The sequence below is a fragment of the Prionailurus viverrinus genome, chromosome B4, assembly GCF_022837055.1.
Source record: "Prionailurus viverrinus isolate Anna chromosome B4, UM_Priviv_1.0, whole genome shotgun sequence".
Taxonomy (NCBI): Eukaryota; Metazoa; Chordata; class Mammalia; order Carnivora; family Felidae; genus Prionailurus; species Prionailurus viverrinus.
The window spans coordinates 129,614,816-129,635,221 of record NC_062567.1 but is presented as its reverse complement, the minus strand read 5'-3'; the positions used below and the strand labels follow the sequence as shown (position 1 = coordinate 129,635,221).

The following is a 20,406-nucleotide window of genomic DNA, read 5'->3' as shown; positions in this document are numbered from 1 at the left end:
AGTTTTTAGACTTTTTTTCCTGCTTAGCAGCACATTATGGATATTTTCCTGTGCCTCCAGCCATTTGCAATATTTTTAATTTCTTTAGAAAATGTTCAGACCTTCCAGAAATGTTAAAAGAACAGTGCAGTGAACATTGTATGCCCTCACTGTGTTTACCAATTATTCACATTTTGCCACATTTTCTTTCTCTCTGTAGTAATTAGGTCAAATTCATTTCCCCAGTGGTTCCCAGAATATCCTTTTTGGTCCTACTTTGACTGCTTCCCAGTCAAAGATTGGGAATTATAATTTTTGTGATATCACTTTGGTGTCTTTTAATCTATACCGGTGCTCTTCCTCCAGCTTCGTTATTATTCCCTGAATCAATTATTACATTATTAGTTTCTTATGACATAGATTTTTTTGAAAGACTCAGGCCACATTCTGGATTTTTCTGATTATTCCTTCAGGGTATCATTTATTCCAATATATCCTCTATTTCTTAAAAAAATTTTTTTTCATGTTTATTTTATTTTTGAGAGAGAGAGAGAGAGAGAGAGCGCGTGCGCGCCTGAGTGGGGGAAGGGCAGAGAGAGAGGGAGACACAGAATCCCAAGCAGGCTCCAGGCTCCGAGCTGTCAGCCCAGAGCCTGACGTGGAGCTCGAACTCGGGAACGGCGAGATGGTGACCTAGGCTGAAGTCAGATGCTTAACCCACCCAGGCGCCCCTATCCTATATTTCTTATAGATGGGACATCGGGGCTATCCTAGGTGCTTGATAGGATTCAGATAAGATCTTTTTGCCAAGCACCTCATAGACAATGTTGTGAATACACACTGCACAACACCGGGAGACACTTGGTGTCAGGTCAGCCAGACCCGTGGTCTCTGCCAGGCCTCTCCACCGTAGACTCCATTTTTGTGTCGTTAGTCTGTAATAAGCGACGTGATTCCTTGAGACTGGATGAATAGGTTCTCCCCACATCTTCGCCCAGTGGTTCTAGCATCCCTGGATGGTCTTTGCCTGAATCAGTTCTTATATTTGGGTTTGCAAAAGGGCCATCTTCCGCCTCCACCATCCCCTCCCCATTTAATAGCTGGCACTTCTCTGTAAAGAAGAGATCACCTTCTTTCGCTCCTTGTGTCTCTCCCTCTCGTGTCTTCTTCGCCCACTCCTGTAACTCTTTCACAGGGACATCCTGGCCACAAAGGAAGCTTAGGAAACATCTGGCAAAGAGAAATTAGATGTCCATGACTGGACCAGAGCAGGACCCGCTGGGCACTTCATTACCCAAAATAACACTGGATTCAGGGAGCAAGGGAGAGAGAGAATGGCTGTTGGCTAGGCAGCTATCTGTATCTGCCATAATAGGAAAGAAAGACAACCATGAACACATAGGTAACTACTTCAGATACCAAGTGATATAGTGGCGTTAGTTTCAAAACACGATCCACGCACACTCACAAAAAACCCAGTAAACACCAGAACCACAAAAATGCAGTTCAGCCTAAATGTTCACCAAAAGATGATTGGTTAACAAGCTGTCATATGTGCATATCTGCAGCCAGGAAAAATGGCACTGTGAATTTAATGCTCTTATTTCATAAGGAAGGATGGTCACAACATATTATTGAGACCAAAAAAAAAAAAAATCAGGATGTGGGGTGCCTGGGTGGCTCAGTCAGTTGAACGTCTGACTCTTGATTTCAGCTCAGATCATGATCCCAGGGTCATGGGATCAAGCCCCGTGTCAGGCTCAGCATTAAGCATGGAATCTGCTTAAGATTCTCTGTCTCTCTCTCTCTCAAAAAAAAAAAAAAAAAGGTAGTTAAAAAAAATCAGGCTGTAAAATAGTGTGTGTGATAGACACAGTTATTTATCCCCATTTTACAGAAGTCGAGGTCAAGGACAGAACCTTAGAGGGCCACCACATATATGGGGAGGACAAAATATGGGGCAGAGGAGGAGTGGCCAGAAGGAAAGTCAAGATGCACCAACCATGAGGCCAAGGGGAGAAAGGGTTAAGGGAAGCAGTGATCAGCAGTGGGCGTGCCAGATGGAGAAGCCTGGGGCTGAGACGAGTTTGGTGATTAGGTAGAGGGTGGTCTTAGCAGGGCTGAAGTCCGACACCAGAGTCTGGGACCTTAGGGGCAAGGTGTGGACCCCCAGGGGTGAAGGAGACCACTAAGAAGCGGAAGGAACAAAATTCTGTACCAAAAAGGGCAAGGTTGGATGGTGAGTAACAGGGCTGTTTAAATGTAAAGTGGAAGATACAAGCCGGTGTGAAGGGGGAGAGATGGGAGTTGCAGGTGAGGGAGGAGAGGGTCAGGATGGGGAAGCGAGGGGACCGGAAACGCTCTCCAGGACTCTCCTTGCTTCTGCCTCCGTTACTTTAGTTCCATATGCTTTGTTTCTTCTTTACTCATCGTCCCAACAGATTTTCAGCCACTTCTACGCACCAGGTGTTATGTCCTGTTTAGAACATACATGTCTGTCTCTCCCAATAGTTGCAACAATCCTTGAAGGTGGGATCCTTGGAATGACAGCGGCTAGGGTCGGGATGGAAGGGTTTTTATTTGCTGGCTCTGCGATGTCGGGCCGGTCACATGTATTCAGTTTCTTTGTTGGTTAAATGAAGATAGTATTTCCTACTTTGGAGAGTGGCACCAATCAAGTAAAATAAGGCACATAAAGCCTGTTTACAGGGCCAAGCCCACGGTAGGTAATTGGACCACTTAGAATAAGGCTTAGCTTCGAGTGACGAAAGAACTCAAAATAGTGGCTAAAACAGGATACAAATTTATTTCTACTGTTTAAAAGGAGTCCAGTAGATATGGCAGGTTGCAGTGTCAGGGACCCAAGTCCCTTTTGCCTTACTTCTCCATAATCAATCCTTCGCCCATGATTCAGCTTCATAGTCTAATATAGCTGCTCGAGCTCCAGCCAACAGGTCCACGTTCCAGCCAGTAAAAAGGAAGCTAAGTCCGAAGAAATGCATCCCTCCTGTGAGTCCCATGCAAACCTTCCATTTTTCATTCCATTTTTCATTCCATTGACCAGAAAGAGTCACACCTAGCTGTGGCATTAGCAAGGCGAAAATAATTTAGGGCTCATATTACATTTATTGAACATTACATCTACAGTGTATTTATTTCAGCGATATATAAGGACATCCTTGTCTAATAAAGGCATCCTTATCAGGTGAATTGTAGTGTAGATATTTTAAGACAGGAGAAGCTTCGTAATTGTGTGTGAGCAATCTCATTGCTAAATATATCCACTTTTTGTTGGAGAAGGCATTTCATGAAGTGATTCTAAAAATTTTGTCTACAGAGGAAAATGGTGGCCTCAAAACACATCTGTGCTGTCAGACATCAGGGCAGGGCTACCCTTGGGGAAGTAGGGCCTGACTGAGTAGGATATGGTTGTGGGGGCCTCTGGGAAGCAGGCAGTGGTCTGTTTCTTGACCTGGGTGCTGGTTGTGGGTGGCTTCAGTACACAAAAACTCCTTGAGCTGCACATTTAGAGTCTATGAACTCTTTGGTATCCATGTTCTAAAGGAACATATTAAGGAATTCCTTTTCCTGGTGTGTTCCTTTCCCTTGAAATACTACAGTGGCTTTGCAGTTACGTTAGTTTTTAAAAGACTCCCATCTGAAAGAGATCCATAATGAAGCATTGATGGATGCAACTACAGGGTGTCTGGGATTTGCTTCAAGATAACCCATTTGGGGGCCATCTGGGTGGCTCAGTCAGTTAAGAATCTGACTCTTGATGTCGGCTCAGGTCATGATCTCGCAGTTGTGAGATCGAGCCCCGTGTTGGGCTCTGTGCTGACAGCACGGAGCCTGCTTGGGATTCTCTCTCTCTCTCTCTCTCTCTCTCTCTCTCTCTCTCGCTTTCTCTGTCTCTCTGCCCCTCCCCAGCTCATGTGCACGTGTGTGCGCTCCCTCTCTCTCTCTCTCTCTCTCTCAAAATACATAAACATTTTAAAAAATAATAAAAATAAATAAAATAACCCATTTGGGATGGGAATGGGGAATGCAAAGGGAGTAATAAATGAATCAAGATTAACCTGTTGGTAACTACTGAAGTTAGTCTAATGGATAAATGGTGTTAATTATGCAATTTTCTTTACTTTTATATATATTTTTTGAGTTGTTTTTTTTTTTTTTTTAATGGTAGCCGTAACAAAAAACCAAAAGGTGACCCATGCCCTTTGGAGTATTACTTGCAGATGGGCTAGGACTCCTCTGGGACCTCAGTTACCACTTACAGAGCATGTCAGTTAGAACTGTTTTTGAAGTTGGACACACCAAAGCTCTGTCTCTCTCTCTGCATGAATTAGGTCCATCACGTAGCCTGTGTGAGGCTTGGATACCATCTGTAAAACAGGGACACCGACTGTTCTCACAGGACAGTTGTAGGTGAACGGCGTTCCGTTGTAGATATCTAGCTCTGCGCCTGGCTCAGAGGAAGGGCTCAGTAAGTGAAGGCTGTCAGAGATCATACCCGCAAGCCCACACCACGCGGAACAGGACTCGGAGTTGAAAGTTTGTAGTGGGGGGAGACCCGGAGCAGCCCCCCTTAGAAAAAGCAATCCAGGAGTCCCTGCTGTAGGTGGAGGAAGAGCCTAGTCTGCCCGTGCCGGTGGAGTGTGTGCACCGAGGGGGCCGGGTCACTGGCTGCCGGAGAACTTCGTTTACGTGTGAGTCCAGAGCCCCCATCCTCACGCTTGTCCGGGGGCAGAGCACCCACCATTCGGAATGCGCTTTGCAGAACCCCGTGAAAGGTTTCAACATATGATTCTGTCCCACAAACTAAAGATGCTTTTCCAGCGGAAAATACGGGCCTAAGGCACGCGTAGGCTTCAACAGCTCAAGAAGTAACAGTATAGAAAATATTACCGAGGAATTACGTCAACGCCTTTCCATCAGAAAACGTGATCGTAACAAGGACACGTGCAATTTGCTGTCCCTTGCCTCTTCGTCGTACGCAGAAGCAGGCTCCCCAGGGTTAAGAAAAGTTGTGGCGGAAGATCCCCAACGTAAGAATGTTGTTGCAGCAGAATTTCTTCCTTTGACGTGGGAAAAGATGCCCATTGTTGGGATAACCATTGGTTTTGATACAGGCAGGCTGAGTCCGAGGACCCAGGGAAGGGTCCCCCAGGACCAGCCGAAGGGGTCCTTGACTTCATGCAGGATAGAAATCAAATGCAAGCCAGAGAAAGTGAAAAGACTTTATTGAATAGCGTCAATGACAGGTAGAGAATAGCGGACGGATTGTCTGGGAGACTTGGAAAGGAAAGGAGAATGAGTCTCATCCCTGCTTGGGGTTAGGGGCTTATATTGGAAAGGGGTCTAAGGCACGTGTTTCTTCAGGAGTCCAGGGTGGCGTCCGATCAGAGGTGTCAGAACAACAGGTTCCATAAATTCCCGACAGTAGAGATATTGATGCCAGTGTCAGCCTGGAACGTGTTTGGGATCCGGCTCCTCTTAGACATTATCGGGTGTCTGGGGGCCAAGGACAAAACTCAGACAAGAATTAACTTTCTTACTTCGCCCTAAAAGTGGGAACACAGCTTCTTTGGCTCATGCAGAAATGAGACCTAGCAGAAAAACAACAGAGACGGAGCCTTTCTAAAATGGAGGCCCTTCAGCCTCCCTACCTCAGTTTAGGCCAAGTTCAATGCTGGTTTTTTAATACCAGTCCTTCTGCATCTATCCTGCGTCAGCAGAGAAGTATCTGATAGCATCTTAATTCGCACGGATCCATTTCTATTGCTCCTTTGTCTACCTTGAGTGCCCATACCTGCTTCTTCATCAAGTAAATGTCCGCTCATGTTTCAAAAGTCAGCTGGTTTATCATCCAATTCATCATTCCAAAAGTGTGCCACACACTTATCTGACACACTCCGCCGAAAACCTTCTGTAAGAACACCAGGAGGAGTAGCCGGTATTTACTGGGCACTTCCTTTATTTATTACGTACCAGACACCATGCTAAGCACTTGACCTGTATAGTAACTCCATCAATCCTCACCACAACCCCACTTCCTATTATCACCGTGTTGAGATGGGTCCCCCGGCCTGGAGAGCTTAAGTAATCTGCCCAAAGTCACACAGCAAGTGGGAGCGCCCCAACCTGAATTCAGCTTGCCCTCAAAGCTCAGCTTTCTTTCAGATCACTGATTTCTTCACCTGTCCTCCTAATTTGAGTGTGTGTTCCTTGAGTTTAGGAACCACATCTTCTCTAGGTCTCCAACGGCTGATATGACCCCTACAGCACACAGCAGGGGCTCATGACCGAGTTGTTGGTATGGAGTCAGCTCTCCACTTTAGTCAGCTGCTCTTAAATGAGTACATTTGTAAATATTTGTCTCTCTTTACATATGAAAATAGGAGTGAAAAGATCATGTGGACTCTTGAGGTTTTTTTTCATATGTGCCGTTGTGATTTCCCCCACAGGGAGGTGAAGAATATCGATCAAAGAGCATTGGATCAAAAGAAGGCAAATCGCACGTTCATCCAACCTTCAACCTTCATTGAAGAGTCCCCCGACAAGAAATTTAGAGGAAGCCATGAGAGGGAGATGGCGTTTATTTCAAGGTTTGTTCTGGTTTTCTTTCTTTTTTTTCTTTTTTTTTTTTTGATGTTTATTTATTTTTGAGAGAGAGAGAAAGAGAGAGAGGCAGAGAGAGAGGGAGACACAGAATCCGAAGCAGGCTCCTGGTTCCGAGCCATCAGCACAGAGCCTGATGCGGGGCTTGGACCCATGAACGGTAAGATCATGACCTGAGCTGAAGTCAGATGCTTAACAGACTGAGCCATCCAGCTGCCCCTTTCTTTCTTTCTTTCTTTCTTTCTTTCTTTCTTTCTTTCTTTGTTTTGTTCTAATGTTTATTTATTTTTGAGACACAGAGAGAGAGCTCATGCGTGCAAGTGGGGGAGGGGCAGAGAGAGGGAGGCAGAGGATCAGAACCAGGCTCTGCGCTGACAGCAGAGAGCCCGATCTGGGGCTCTGACCTGAGAACCATGAGATCAGGACCTGAGCCGAAGTAGGACCGTGTGACCGACTAAGCCACCCAGGCACCCCTCGAGGTTTGTTCTAACAAAGACCGTGGAAAAGTGGAAATGTGACCACTGTCAGAATTCTTAATGCTGTGGAAATGTTGGGGTTCAGAGCCGACGGCCAAGAAAGAATTTTTGAGACATCTTTGGTGCAAAAAGGTGGTTTTACTAAAGCAGGGGGACAGGACCAGCGGGCAGAAAGAGCCGCACTGGGGTCCTCAGGGGTGACTGATCATATACTTGGAAGTGAGGTAAAGACTAGGGGACTTTTCCAAAAGGTGTTTCATGTGCTAAGGAAGACTCACATCCAAGAAGCTTAGCTATTGTCAAGCTAAAGTTGTTTTTCCTGCTAGCAAAGCATGGACATTAAGACTGTTGGAAGTTCCTGGAAGAACGTCACAATCTGCCTGTCTCAAGGACCTGTCAATGGGCTGCGGGTTATAAGGAAATTTAATTTTATCTACATTTCTTCCTGCCTTTGTTCCCCACGTCACTAATACATGGAAAGGAGCACATGAAGGTTTACTCACTTTTATGTGTTACTCACCCAACTCTCATTTTCATTATAATTCATAGTCGTAGCGGTGAGGTTTGGGAGTGAAGGGGGGGGGGTGGTATGTTTGTGGGGTTTAGAGCTGACAGCCAAGAAAGAACTCTTGAAGACATCTTTGGTGCAAAAATGTGGTTTTAGTAAAGCACAGGGACAGGTCCTGGGGGCAGAATAGCTGCGCAAGTGTGGGGTTGACTATTTTATGGAGTGGGGGGAGAGAGAGTCCAGAGGTAGTTTCCAAAGAGACTGTCATATGCTAAAGACTCACAGATTCCTGGAGGCCTAGCTATCATCAAGCTAAGGTTGTTTTCCCCTCTGGCCAAACATTAACATTAAGACAGTAGGGGGTTCCTGGAGGAATGCTATTATACTCTGTATTTGCCTCAAGTATTTGTCAATGGGCTGCAGGTTATAAAGAAATTTAATTTTATTTACCATTTCCTTCTTGCCTTTGGTCCCCAGATCCCTATGGAGGGGTGATGTTGGGGCTTCAGGAAACTGAGTCTCTAGGTTTCTAGAGATGAGGCTATTGATAAGATTGCCTTTTTCTTCTAATTTAGTAAGATATTTGTCAACTGATAGATATTCTATCGTTTGTTTTCTGTCCTTTCCTTTGTCCTTTCCTGTGTTCGGGTAGCCGGGAGTGTCCAAGGAATATCATACATATCCCACCTGGGAGGAGGGGTTTGTGCTAGCTTGTGCTTGGCCCTCCGCTTGCCTTAGGCTCCCTCACCAGTAACAAGAGTTACCAATGATTTTGTACCTCCTCTGTGCCAAGCATTTGTACTTTATGAACTGTACGTCAGTTCAAACTAGCTCGAGTGGGGGAAAGTCCAGTGGCTTCAATAACTGGGAAGGCTAGGGGCGCCTGGGTGGCGCAGTCGGTTAAGCGTCCGACTTCAGCCAGGTCACGATCTCGCGGTCCGTGAGTTCGAGCCCCGCGTCGGGCTCTGGGCTGATGGCTCGGAGCCTGGAGCCTGTTTCCGATTCTGTGTCTCCCTCTCTCTCTGCCCCTCCCCCGTTCATGCTCTGTCTCTCTCTGTCCCAAAAATAAATAAACGTTGAAAAAAAATTTTTTTAAATAACTGGGAAGGCCACAGACAGGCCGGCTGCAGGCATGTTGGACCTAAGGGCTCAATGACATTTTAGGTCCTCTCTCTCTCTTTTTCCCTCCCACCCCCTTTCCCTCTATGTGCTGGCTTGTTTTCCGAGCTGCCTTTGCCTACAGAAAAAGAGGGCCACGGACAGCCCCAAGTCTATGTTCTTACTGTCTATGACCTCAGAGGAAGAGGGACATTCTTTCCCAGCCTCTATAAACCAAGCGTCATAAAAGTCTGATGGCTCTGCTTGGGTAATGGCCCTACCGATCTGTGTATAACACAGTATTTAAGTATTCTTGAACACTGTGTTCAAGAAACAGTGCTATTTGATTAGCCAGACCTGAGTGTCCCTGTGGCCTGAGAGAGCAGGGCACAGTCAGTGACATAAGTTGAATGGGTGAGATGCCATCAGACAAAGACAACGTGCCTACTTTATATCTCATCAAACCCTCTTAGATATCATCACTGATGGGGTTTGGGGATGATGGTGGGGTTCGGAGCTGATGGCCAAGAAAGAATTCTTAAAGGCGTCTTTGGTGCAAAAAGGTGATTTTGTTAAAGCATGGGGACAGGACCCTTGGGCAGAAAGAGCTGCACCGGGGTCGTACCCGAGGAACTAACTGTATACCTTCAGGTTGGGAGGGCGTTATGGATAGAGTAAGTCTCTAAGATATTTTGGAAGCAAGGTTTCCAGGACCTTGAGGGGCTAGCTGTGTTAGGCAAACGCCATTCGTTACGGTTTAGTAAAACCTCGGTCATGAGACCCTTCCGATGTATATCAGGGGGTCATACGCTTGGAGTAGGATTGGCAGCATATATCTTGGGGGAGTTGAGATAAAGGAAGTTTCGAAAGGAATTTTTATATGTTAAGGTAGACTTACGGGATCCTGGAGGTTGGGATAATGTTAAGCCAAGATTCCCTTTCGTCCCTAGCAAAGTGTCATCATCCAGGCAGCTGAGCTCCTGGAGGGAGGTCACTCTGCCCGTTTCAAGGACGTGTCAGTGGGCTGTAGGCAGTAGGGAGTTTAATTCTTTTTGCCTTTGTTTCTCACATCACCATGGCAAGTACTTAAACCCCCTTACATCTATTTTTTTTAATCTTTTAATTATTTTTGAGAGAGAGACAGAACATGAGCGGTGGAGGAACAGAGAGAGAAGAAGAGACAGAATCTGCAGCAAGCTACAGGCTCTGAGCTGTCAGCACAGAGCCCGAAGTGGGGCTCGAACCCCCAAACCGCGAGATCATGACCTGAGCCGAAGTCAGAACTTCACCGACGGAGCCACCCAGGCATGCCCCAAACCCCCTTACATCTCGACGAGGGTGATATTAGGGCTCCAGGAAACGGAGTCTATAGGTTTCTGGAGATTAGGTTTGGATAAGATTGCCTTTTTCTTGCAGTTGACTGTTATCGGCAGACTGAAGGAGACGCCTGTCCTGCATGACTGTGACCTCTATCAGTCAGCCATCTTGCTTCTTTCCTTTTCCCCTGTTCTTGGGCAACCAGAAGTGTCCGAGGAATATCACACATTCCCACCTGGCAGGGGTGGGGGGTTGCTGTTAGTCTGTACTTTGCCCTCGGCTCCCCCCCCACCCATCAATCACTTCCATTTTGCTGAATGGAAAACTGAGGCACTGACAAGCCAAGTAAACACTGACTGAAGGCCTAGTGTGCCAGGTCCTAAAGATACAAAGAAACAAATACAGGCAAACCTTGTTTTGTTGCTCTGTGCTTTGTGGCACTTTGCAGACGCTGTATTTTTTTTTTTTTTTTTTACAAATTGAAGGTTTGTGGCCCCCGTACATGGAACAAGCCTATTAGCGCCATTTTTCCCAACAGCATTTGCTCACTTCCTATCTATACGGCACATTTTGGTAATTCCTGTAGTATTTCAAACTTTTTAATTATATTTGAATTACTGCAATCTCATGATAAGACTTTAATGGACGAGCAATTGCTTGTAGGGATGAACATCCGCTCCTGGTGAAGACACTATGAAGATTGTTGAAATGACACCAAAGGATTTAGAGCATTCCGTGAACTTAGTTGATAAAGGGCTCCGGTTTTGAAAGAAGTTCTGTGGGCAAAATGCTATGAAACAGCACTGCATGCTACAGAGAAATCATTCGTGAAAGGAAGAATCGATCCACGTTGCAAACTTCATTGTCTTATTTTAAGAAATTGCCACAGGGGCGCCTGGGTGGCTCCGTCAGTTAAACATCTGACTGCGGCTCGGGTCGTGATCTCAAGGTTTGTGAGTTCGAGCCCCGTGTCAGACTCTGTGCTGACAGCTCAGAGCCTGGAGCCTGCTTCGGTCTATGTCTCCCTCTCTCTCTCTCTCTGCCCCTCACCAACTCATGCTCTGTCTCTCTCTATCTCTCTCAAAAAATAAACGTTAAAAAAATTTTTTTAAAAAGAGAAGAAATTGCCACAGCCACCCAGCAGCCTTCAGTAACCACCACCCTGATCAGTCAGCAGCCATCAACACGGAGGCAAGACCCTCCACCAGCAAAAAGATTACCACCTACTGAAAGCTCAGAGGATGGTTAGCATTTTTTAGTAATAAAGTATTTTTAAGTCAGGCTAGGTACATTTTCTTAGATATAATGCTATTGCACGCTTAGTAGATGCAGTATAAGGTAAGTGTATCTTTTATATGCACCAGGAAACCGAAACAATAATTTACTAGCATTATTGCAATATTCACTTTATTATAGTAGTCTGGAACCAGACCTGCAATATCTCAGAGATATGCTTCTATTTTTAAAAATATTTTAAGTGCTGTTTTATAATAATTGTTACTATTACTCTATAATATTATGGAGGTCTAATTTACCATAAAATTTGCCCATTTTAAGCAGACGATTCAATTAATTTTAGTAAATTTACAGAGTTTTGCAACAACAGCTGCTACAATCCAGTGTTAGAACTTTTTCATTATCCCAAAAAGGTCCTTCATGCTTGGTTGTAGTCAATCTGTTACCCTCTCCGTTTTCAATTATCTCTCTGGAAATGACATATAATATTGCCACTTTATTTCAAGAGCCAGATATTACGGTGATGTTAGTTTCAAAGGAGACTGGGAAGTGTAGTTTAAAAAAAAATCTGGACATATTACCATCTTAGACAAAAACTGACTCCATCGCTAAAGAAAAAGGGAGAGTGGATGATGGGTTGGTAACTAACCATCTCTGTCACAGATAGATCGTGTTATACTCTCCATTTTTGAGAAGAAACCAAAGCTTAATGGGTTGAGAAATTTAGCCAAGGAAACTTTCCAATCTTTTTTTTTTTTTAAGTTGATTTATTTATTTTGAGAGAGAGAGCGAGAAAAAACACGAGTGGGGGAGGGGCAGCGAGAGGGAGACAGAGAATCCCAAGCAGGCTCTGTGCTATCCCCGCAGAGCCAGACTCAGGGTTTGATCTCCTGAACCATGAGATCATAACCTGAGCCAAGATCAAGAGCCACCAAGGCACCCTGGAAGCCTTCCAGTCTTAAAGGTTACAATTTTAATTTTCCTCTTAAAGAGGAGAAGACCACAATTTTTTTTTCCTTTCTTAAACAATTTATTTTAGAGCCGCACCTGGGTGGCTCCGTCATTAAGCATCTGACTTCCACTCAGGTCACGATCTTGTGGTTCATGAGTTTTGAGTCCCACATCTGGTGAACTCATGCCCCGCTTCAGATGAGCTCGAGCCCTGCTTCTCTCTCTCTCTCTCTCTCTCTCTCTCTCTCCCTCTCCCCGTCCTGGGAAGAGAGCTTTCTCTCTGCCCCTCGCTCACTTGCGCTCTCTCTCTCTTTCAAAAAAAAAAAAAAGTATTTTAGAGAGAGAAAGCGTGTGAGCAAGGGGAAAGGGCAGAGCGAGAGAGAAAGAGAGAGAGAATCTCAAGCAGGCTCCATGCTGAGAATGGAGCCCGACACGGGGCTCAATCCCACCACCCTGGGATCGTGACCTGTGTGGAAATCAGGAGTCGGACACCCAACCAGCTGAGCCACCCAGGCACCCCCACAATTTTTTGATAATAGCAGTTTGACGTGAGACCCACTGGCTTGAACCACGGAATCTCCCAGGATCGATAGTGACTCACTGATCTATCAGAAATGATCTCTCTGATACCCACCTTAGATTCTCGGAAATATAAAAAGCCAACTCATTTTAATTTACGAATATTGTTGCTCCCCCCGGCTTTCCCATCTTCTAATTACTTCTTAATCTAGTAACTCCTCGCTGACCCTTAAAACCCAGCTCAGGTATTACCTCCAGGAAGACTTCCCTGACTTGCCTACTCGGGGTGCCCATTGTGTGTCCTGCTCTCTCCTGATCGTGCCCCACAGAACATAGCCTACTTAGTCACAGACTTGCCTGTCCGCTTGCCCATCTCCCCAGAGTGACGATTTGGGGAGCTCTCTCAAGAGAGCTTGTTTCCTTAGGGGCCAAGTTCAGTGCCTGGCACCCAGCAGGCCCTCAGTCAGCGCTCAGAAGATGGATGAGGGGACCCTGCGCCAGTCACTTGCTGTCTGCCGTTGTCATTGGTTCATTTGTCAGCTTTTTCTTTCACCATCCCTCAAGATTCCAGCGCAACCTTTGAAGAAACCACACGGAGTTCTGGATCTGAGTTTTGTAGAGTCTTTTTGGTTTCCTCCACAGGAAGGAAAAGGAGGGGAGGAAACGAGAAGCAAGACAGACGTTGAGCCTCTCTCCCTCGTCACTCTCAAGCCCTGATTAATTCTCTTCCCTGGGACTAGGAAGCTCCCGCAGGAGCCCCGGCTATTTCCGCCAGGTAGGGTAAGACAAGAGGAACAAAAGGAAACTGTAGCCAAAGACTGAGAAACAGAAGCCGGGAAATACTCCACGATAGTTTTACAGTTTTTCCGAGGCTGCGTGAAAAGCAGAAGTGGTTTATTGGTTTCGTTTTTATTTTGTTTTTTTGTTTTGTTTTGTTTTTTTTTTGCTTGGCTAACCACATTTACTCTTTCGCCCATTATCTTATTTAAAATACTACAGCCAACAGTGTTTTATTATACTATGATAAGGGCCACCGTTTATTAACTAAACACATTAAGCTCAACACGCTACAAACATCACCTCATCTTAACCTTCGCAGCAGCCATATGAGTAGAGGTTACCCATTGCATTTTACACGGCAGCAAGCCCAGGTTCAAAGAGGCTTCCAAAGTTCCCTGCGGTAGACAGGTCTCAGGTCGGCTCAGGTCACGATCTTGCGGTTCGTGAGTTCGAGCCCCGCGTCGGGCTCTGTGCTGATGGCTCGGAGCCTGGAGCCTGTTTCGGATTCTGTGTCTCCCTCTCTCTGACCCTCCCCCGTTCATGCTCTGTCTCTCTCTGTCTCAAAAATAAACGTTAAAAAAAAAAAAGAAAAGAAAAGAAAAGAAAAGAAGTGTGACAGGGTTCCCGGGAAGGTGAACCCAGAGAAGATCCTTTGACAAATCAGGAAGGGATATCATCTGTGAAGCACTTTCTTTCCTTTTTTCTTTTTTGTTTAATGTTCATTTATTTTTGACAGAGAGCGAGACAGAGCGTGAGCAGGGGGAGGGGCAGAGAGAGAGGGAGACACAGAATCCCAAGCAGGCTCCAGGCTCCAAGCTGTCAGCACAGAGCCTGACATGGGGCTTGAACTCACAGACCGCGAGATCACGACCTGAGCCGAAGTTGGATGCTCAACCGACTGAGCCATCCAGGCGCGCCAATTTTCTAAGTCTCAGGGACCTGCTGAAAGATATTAACAACAGAACCACATGATCATACTTGGATCATACTTGGGTTTGTTTTTTTTTTTTCAACGTTTATTTATTTTTGGGACAGAGAGAGACAGAGCATGAACGGGGGAGGGGCAGAGAGAGAGGGAGACACAGAATCGGAAAGAGGCTCCAGGCTCTGAGCCATCAGCCCAGAGTCCGACGCGGGGCTCGAACTCACGGACCGCGAGATCGTGACCTGGCTGAAGTCGGACGCTTAACCGACTGCGCCACCCAGGCGCCCCCATACTTGGGTTTTAAAAGTCCTGATGGCCGATGAAGCAGTAGAAGGCGCTTTGGCTCTAAAAAGATCCGGGGTTTTGAATCTTTGCCCTGCATCCTCAAGTACCTACGTTCTCTGGGTCTGTTTCCTTGGCCGTAAGAAATGTGGATGGTTGCTACGTGGAGCAACCAAAGAGCCCGGCATAGAACCTGTCAATAATCAACAGGCATCGTATTATTGTTTCATAAATCTCCTTACGTTCCCGCATCCGGGACGCTTTGAGCTTGGCTGCCTGAGATCCCTGGCCTAGCCCAGCCCGGAAGGACTCCCTGGTTTTCTGGGCTCTGGAAGGCCTGGTTTCACACCTCTTATGGCAGGCATAATCCTTCTCACACACCACAGGGCACTGAAACAGTGAAGCTCCAGAAAAGACACAAATTCTCACCTGCGGGGGGGAAAAGTCTCTAAGCTCCTAAAGTTTCGAATTCAGACAGGGCGTAGCCTGGGCCTGAAGATGTCTCCCTGGACCCTTCTTTCAGAGTCACTAAGGACGGGGAGGGGGGTGGGGGGACGGCAGGCTTTCCAGAGCCTGAAGAAGAGCATGCCCCCTCTTCCTGTTACAAATACCGGAAGGGAAACTGAGGGAAGCCGTCTTCGCCCCGTGCTAGGCATAGTCCATGGTCCCATTCAAGTCTAGGAACAGTTCTGTGGGGTGAATTTTATTTTTCCTGTTTTTCAAAGGAGGCCGCTGAGGCTCACCAGAGTCAAGACCCAGGCCCCTCGTGGGTCCCTTTCAGACATCCGTAGCTCATCGTGCTGTTCCTTTGCTTAAAATCTGCAGTTTCTCCTCAATCTCCTGAGGATCTAGCGTTAAAATTCAGTCTTAGACACAAGGCCTTCTCGAGGTAGCCCCACCCCCACTCCCAGCCACCTCTCAAGCCACACCGTGTCCCCGCAGCTATGGCAGGAGGCTGAGCTCTTCCTGCCTCTGGGCCTTGCTGGGCACGAGCTTCTTCCCCTGTAGGAAATGCCATTCTCCCTCCCACCCCCGACCTCTCTGTCCAGCCAGCCCTTGCTACTTCTGCAGAGTCCATGCAGACGATGTCTCCTCCTCCAGGAAGCTTTCCCTGACACACACAGAGGGCATCATGGTCAAATGCTTCTCCTCAGAGCTCTTAGACCTTTTTTAACATGAAAATTCACTGAGCCCAAAGTAGTGCAAGGAACTACACTTGACCCTCAAACAACACGGGGTTTAGGGGCACAGTCAGAAATCTACATGTAACTTGACTCCCCCCAAATGTAACTACTAACAGCCTACTGTTGACTGGAATCCTTCCCAATAACATAAACAGTCAATTAATACATATTTTATATGTTCTATGTATTATATACTGTATTCTTAAAATGAAATAAGCCAGAGGAAAGAAAAGGCTTTGAGAAAATAATCAGAGGGGCGCCTGGGCGCCTCAGGAGGTTAAATGACTGACTCTTGATTTCAGCTCAGGTCATGATCTCGTGGTTCAAGGGTTCGAGCCTCACATCAGGCTCTGCACTGATGGCGTGGAACCTGCTTGGGATTCTCTCTCTCCCCCTCTCGCTCTGCCCCTACCCTGTTTGCTCTCTCTCAAAATAAATAAGTAAGCTTAAAAAAAAATCATCAGGAAGAGAAAATACCTCTTCAGTACTGTAAGTGTATTTATTGAAAAAAGTCTGCATAGAAGTGGACTCACAGACTTCAAACCCGTGTTGTTCAAAGGTCAAGTGTACATTGTTCCTTTCTGGACTGGGAGGTTTGGGGCACACCCATTTTAGAGAAAGCATCTAGTTGTTGTTTTACAGGATTACTGCTCTAGGGAGGGTGAAGATGGCTGGTTTCAAGTGCAAATGGACTGGCAGGTGATCAGATGCTGACCTGCTCTAGGCCTTTTCCTGAGCTCAGAGCCCTGATTCTGGCATAAAATTTAAATCTTCAGTATATCTACAAACTTTGTAACTTCAAGTAACACATAATATGTTAAGAAATTACAACTCGATTACTAATTAATTTTTTTCTTAATTATAACTTTTACTTATTCATTTGTTTTATCACCTTGAGCAATGGCACACAATAGCATTGTGCTTGTCAGGTCCTTGCTCTGTTCTAAGCATGGTCCGTGTATTCTCTAGTTCCCACAGCATTCCTGTAAACTGTGGGGTGTCATTAGCCTCGCTTTATAACGGAGGCAACTGAGGCTCAGAGAGGTTTAGAGACTGCTGCCCAGGCTCTTGCATTTGGTAGACAGTACAATGATTTGAAACCGGCAGTCAAACTTTACGGCCTGAGCTACACCCTATATATATATTTTTTTTTCAACGTTTATTTATTTTTGGGACAGGGAGAGACAGAGCATGAACGGGGGAGGGGCAGAGAGAGAGGGAGACACAGAATCAGAAACAGGTTCCAGGCTCTGAGCCATCAGCCCAGAGCCTGATGTGGGGCTCGAACTCCCGGACCACGAGATCGTGACCTGGCTGAAGTCGGACGCTCAACCGACTGCGCCACCCAGGCGCCCCTACACCCTATATTTTTAAGTTTATTTATTTATTTTGAAAGAGGGAGAAAGTGGGGGAGGGACACAGAGAGACAGAGACAGAGAATCCCAGGCAGGCTCCACACTGTCAGTGCAGAGCCCGACATGAGGCTCAAACTCACGAACCATGAGATCGTGACCTGAGCCGAAGTTAGATGCTTCACTGACTGAGCCACCCAGGCACCCCTGGCCTAACTATTTTTAAGAGAAGTCTTCTTTTTGTTTAACTTTTTTTAAAGTTTATTTATTTTGAGAGACACAGAGCGCGAGTGGTCGAGGCACAGAGAGAGACAGAGACAGAGAATCCCAAGCAGGCTCCACCCATCAGCTCAGAGTCCGATGTGGGGCTTGAACCCATGAAACCGTGAGATCGTGACCTGAGCCACAACCAGGAATCAGGCACTTAACCGACCGAGCCACCTAGGCACCCTTAAGAGAAGTCTGAAGTAAATTTAATATGAAGAAAGTTTTATCAATTTATTTTTTTCTTTTGATTAGAGAAAGAGCCACTCATACCGGAATGTAGCAGCATGGTTTGCACCCCACTGGTTTGGGCTGTGGAACGTTTCAGGTTAGGAGGGGCTTATGAATACTATTATTTCTGACATTTTGATATTTTCGAATATAAGAGGACTGCAACCAACTCCATTCATTTTAACGAGTATTCATTGCTCGTTCCTCTTCCTTAAATATGCTTTAGCAACTTTTTCATGTGGCTAACTCCTACCTGATCCTGAAAGGCCAGCTCAGGCATCACTACCTCCAGAAAGTCTCCCCAGACTGCACTAGTGACTGCCTATTTTGTGTTCTGTGCTTTTCCGAGCTTGCTCCATTGAATGTGACCTACTCTAGTGATGGCATTATCTGTCTCCCTCTCTGTGCTAGAAGTCTCACAAATTCAAGGACCTTGTCTCATTCAGCATTGAACCTTTTGTACCTGCTCCTGTGGCTGGCACGTAGTAAGGATTCAGTGAATTTTTGGTGAAGGAATTAATGATCAGCTACTGTGTGTTTAGCATTCTGCTTCAGTCAATTGCTTATACACAAAATTGATTTCATTTTAGGACTTGGCCTCTCTATACCCATAAAGTTGGAAATGAATCCTCTTAAAAGCTCATACTGATTTACAAATGTTTCTGTTTTTATTTGAATTAAAATAATACACATCCATCCGTTAAAAATTAAGTAAAGGAGGGGTGCCTGGGTGGCTCAGTCGGTTAAGTGTCCAACTCTTGGTTTCGGCTTAGGTCATGATCTCACAGTTTCATGAATTTGAGCCCCGTGTCCGGCTCTGCACCGACAGTGTGGAGCCCCGCTTGGAATTCTCTGTCTCCCTCTCTGTCCACCTCTCCCCCACTCGCGCTGTCTCTGTCTCTCTCAAAATAAATAAACTTAAAAAAAAAAAAGGTGCTTATGAGGATTCAATTGGTTAACATATGTAAAGCACTGAGAACAGTGCCTGATGCAAGGTAATATATAAGTGCCTATTAAATTAACTGATTATGGAAAGCATAACGCAAATGCTAATTAATAACTAGTTCTACAAAGCTTGTTACAAAAAATTGCACCCCTCTGGACCTCCTTTGCATTCTCCAGCAACACATTTCCACTTTCTTAACTGATTGTTTTTTTTTAAATTTTTTTTTTTTTCAACATTTATTTATTTTTGGGACAGAGAGAGACAGAGCATGAACGGGGGAGGGTCAGAGAGAGAGGGAGACACAGAATCGGAAGCTGGCTCCAGGCTCTGAGCCATCAGCCCAGAGCCTGACGCGGGGCTCGAACTCACGGACCGCGAGATCGTGACCTGGCTGAAGTCGGACGCTTAACCGACTGCGCCACCCAGGCGCCCCTCTTAACTGATTGTTTTGGTATTTGTTATCCTTCTAATGTGTAAATACCACGGTGCTCTTTGATTTTTCAGTGTTAGGCATTGTCTGTTGAGTTCCTACCGGGAGTGGTTAAGGACTGGGCTGTCTCTCATATGCACACACTTTCTGTCTCTCATCCTCCCGGTGTGTTTCTGCTGTGATTCGGTTTGGACCACTAATCAGCATTATACCATCAACACAACTGCCGTGAGCCATGGAGGGTACTATGGTATTTTTGTTTTCTTGTAAAACTTTTTGCTATCCCTGGAACTAAGCCTTTCTCTCTTTCTAATCTGCCTGTTTTCTTGCCTTTTTTTTTTTTTTCTTCATTATGTACTTATCACAGTTTATCCTTGGCCACCTAAATCTCCCCCCAATACATTCAGACACTTCATAGTCTACCAATGTCACCTTCATTTCCCAGCCTCCTGACCAATTTCACTCTGGGTGGTTTCACTCTGGATTGTTGATGTAATCCTGGGGACTTAACTTCTGCATTCCCTTCAGCACACTGGTTTTTCAATGTTTGTTTTTAATCTGTTTGTGTCTTTATGATTCATCCACAGGAAGGACACCAAGGAGTCAAAACCAACTCAGAAAAAGGAAGTCAGTTTCCATAACCCCTCACTTTGTAACACACCTAGATGAATCCTTATCCAAGAATTGGGAGAACTTTCGGCTGAAGCCTGCCCATGTTGTTGGGTTTCATCTAAAACAGAAACAACAACAAAAAAATAATACTGCAACACATTTAATCATTCCCAGTCCATGGGACAAAGAATATTAAAGTTCACTTCTCTCTGGACCGAAGTCAGGATTTAAACTGAAGTCACCTCATTCATTCATGCCTTTACCAACTAAATCTTCCACTCACTTAGTAGCAGTAATACTATGGAATACATAATATTATTATATAACACAGTAATAGTAATCATAGGAGAATCATTTATTGAGCACTTAATGACATGCCGAGTACTCTGTTAAGTCCTGCTTTTTTTTTTTAACTTTTTTTTTTTTTAATTGAGAGATAGAGACAGAGCATGAGCATGGGAGGGGCAGAGAGAGGGGGAGACACAGAATCTGAAGCAGGCTCCAGGCTCCAAGCTGTCAGCACAGAGCCTGACACAGGGCTCGAACTCACAAACCATGAGATCATGGCCTGAGCCTAACTCGGATGGATGCTTAACCAACTGAGTCACCCAGGTGCCCCCCATCCTTTCTTTAACTTTTTTTTTTTTTTTAATTCTGTTAAGTCCTGCTTAGACATTATCTTGGTTTACCCT

General features: G+C 45.6%; 1 protein-coding gene across 9 annotated transcripts in view; it reads left to right on the top strand.

Annotated features, from left to right (window-relative positions):
* FAM227A (family with sequence similarity 227 member A) overlaps positions 1-20,203 on the top strand; it is a 75,019-nt gene extending 54,816 nt beyond the window's left edge. For 6 of the 9 annotated variants that reach the window (XM_047867119.1, XM_047867115.1, XM_047867116.1 and 3 more), the window contains 2 exons: positions 6,450-6,590; positions 19,690-20,203. In XM_047867119.1, the coding sequence (XP_047723075.1) occupies positions 6,450-6,590; positions 19,690-19,771 (223 nt within the window). In that variant the 3' untranslated portion in view covers positions 19,772-20,203. Of the gene's footprint in view, positions 1-6,449; positions 6,591-13,350; positions 13,700-17,750; positions 17,824-19,689 lie in introns of those variants that run through there. The other 3 variants (XR_007154035.1, XR_007154034.1, XM_047867114.1) reach the window with 3 other exon arrangements.
* The last annotated feature ends 203 nt before the right edge of the window (positions 20,204-20,406 follow it).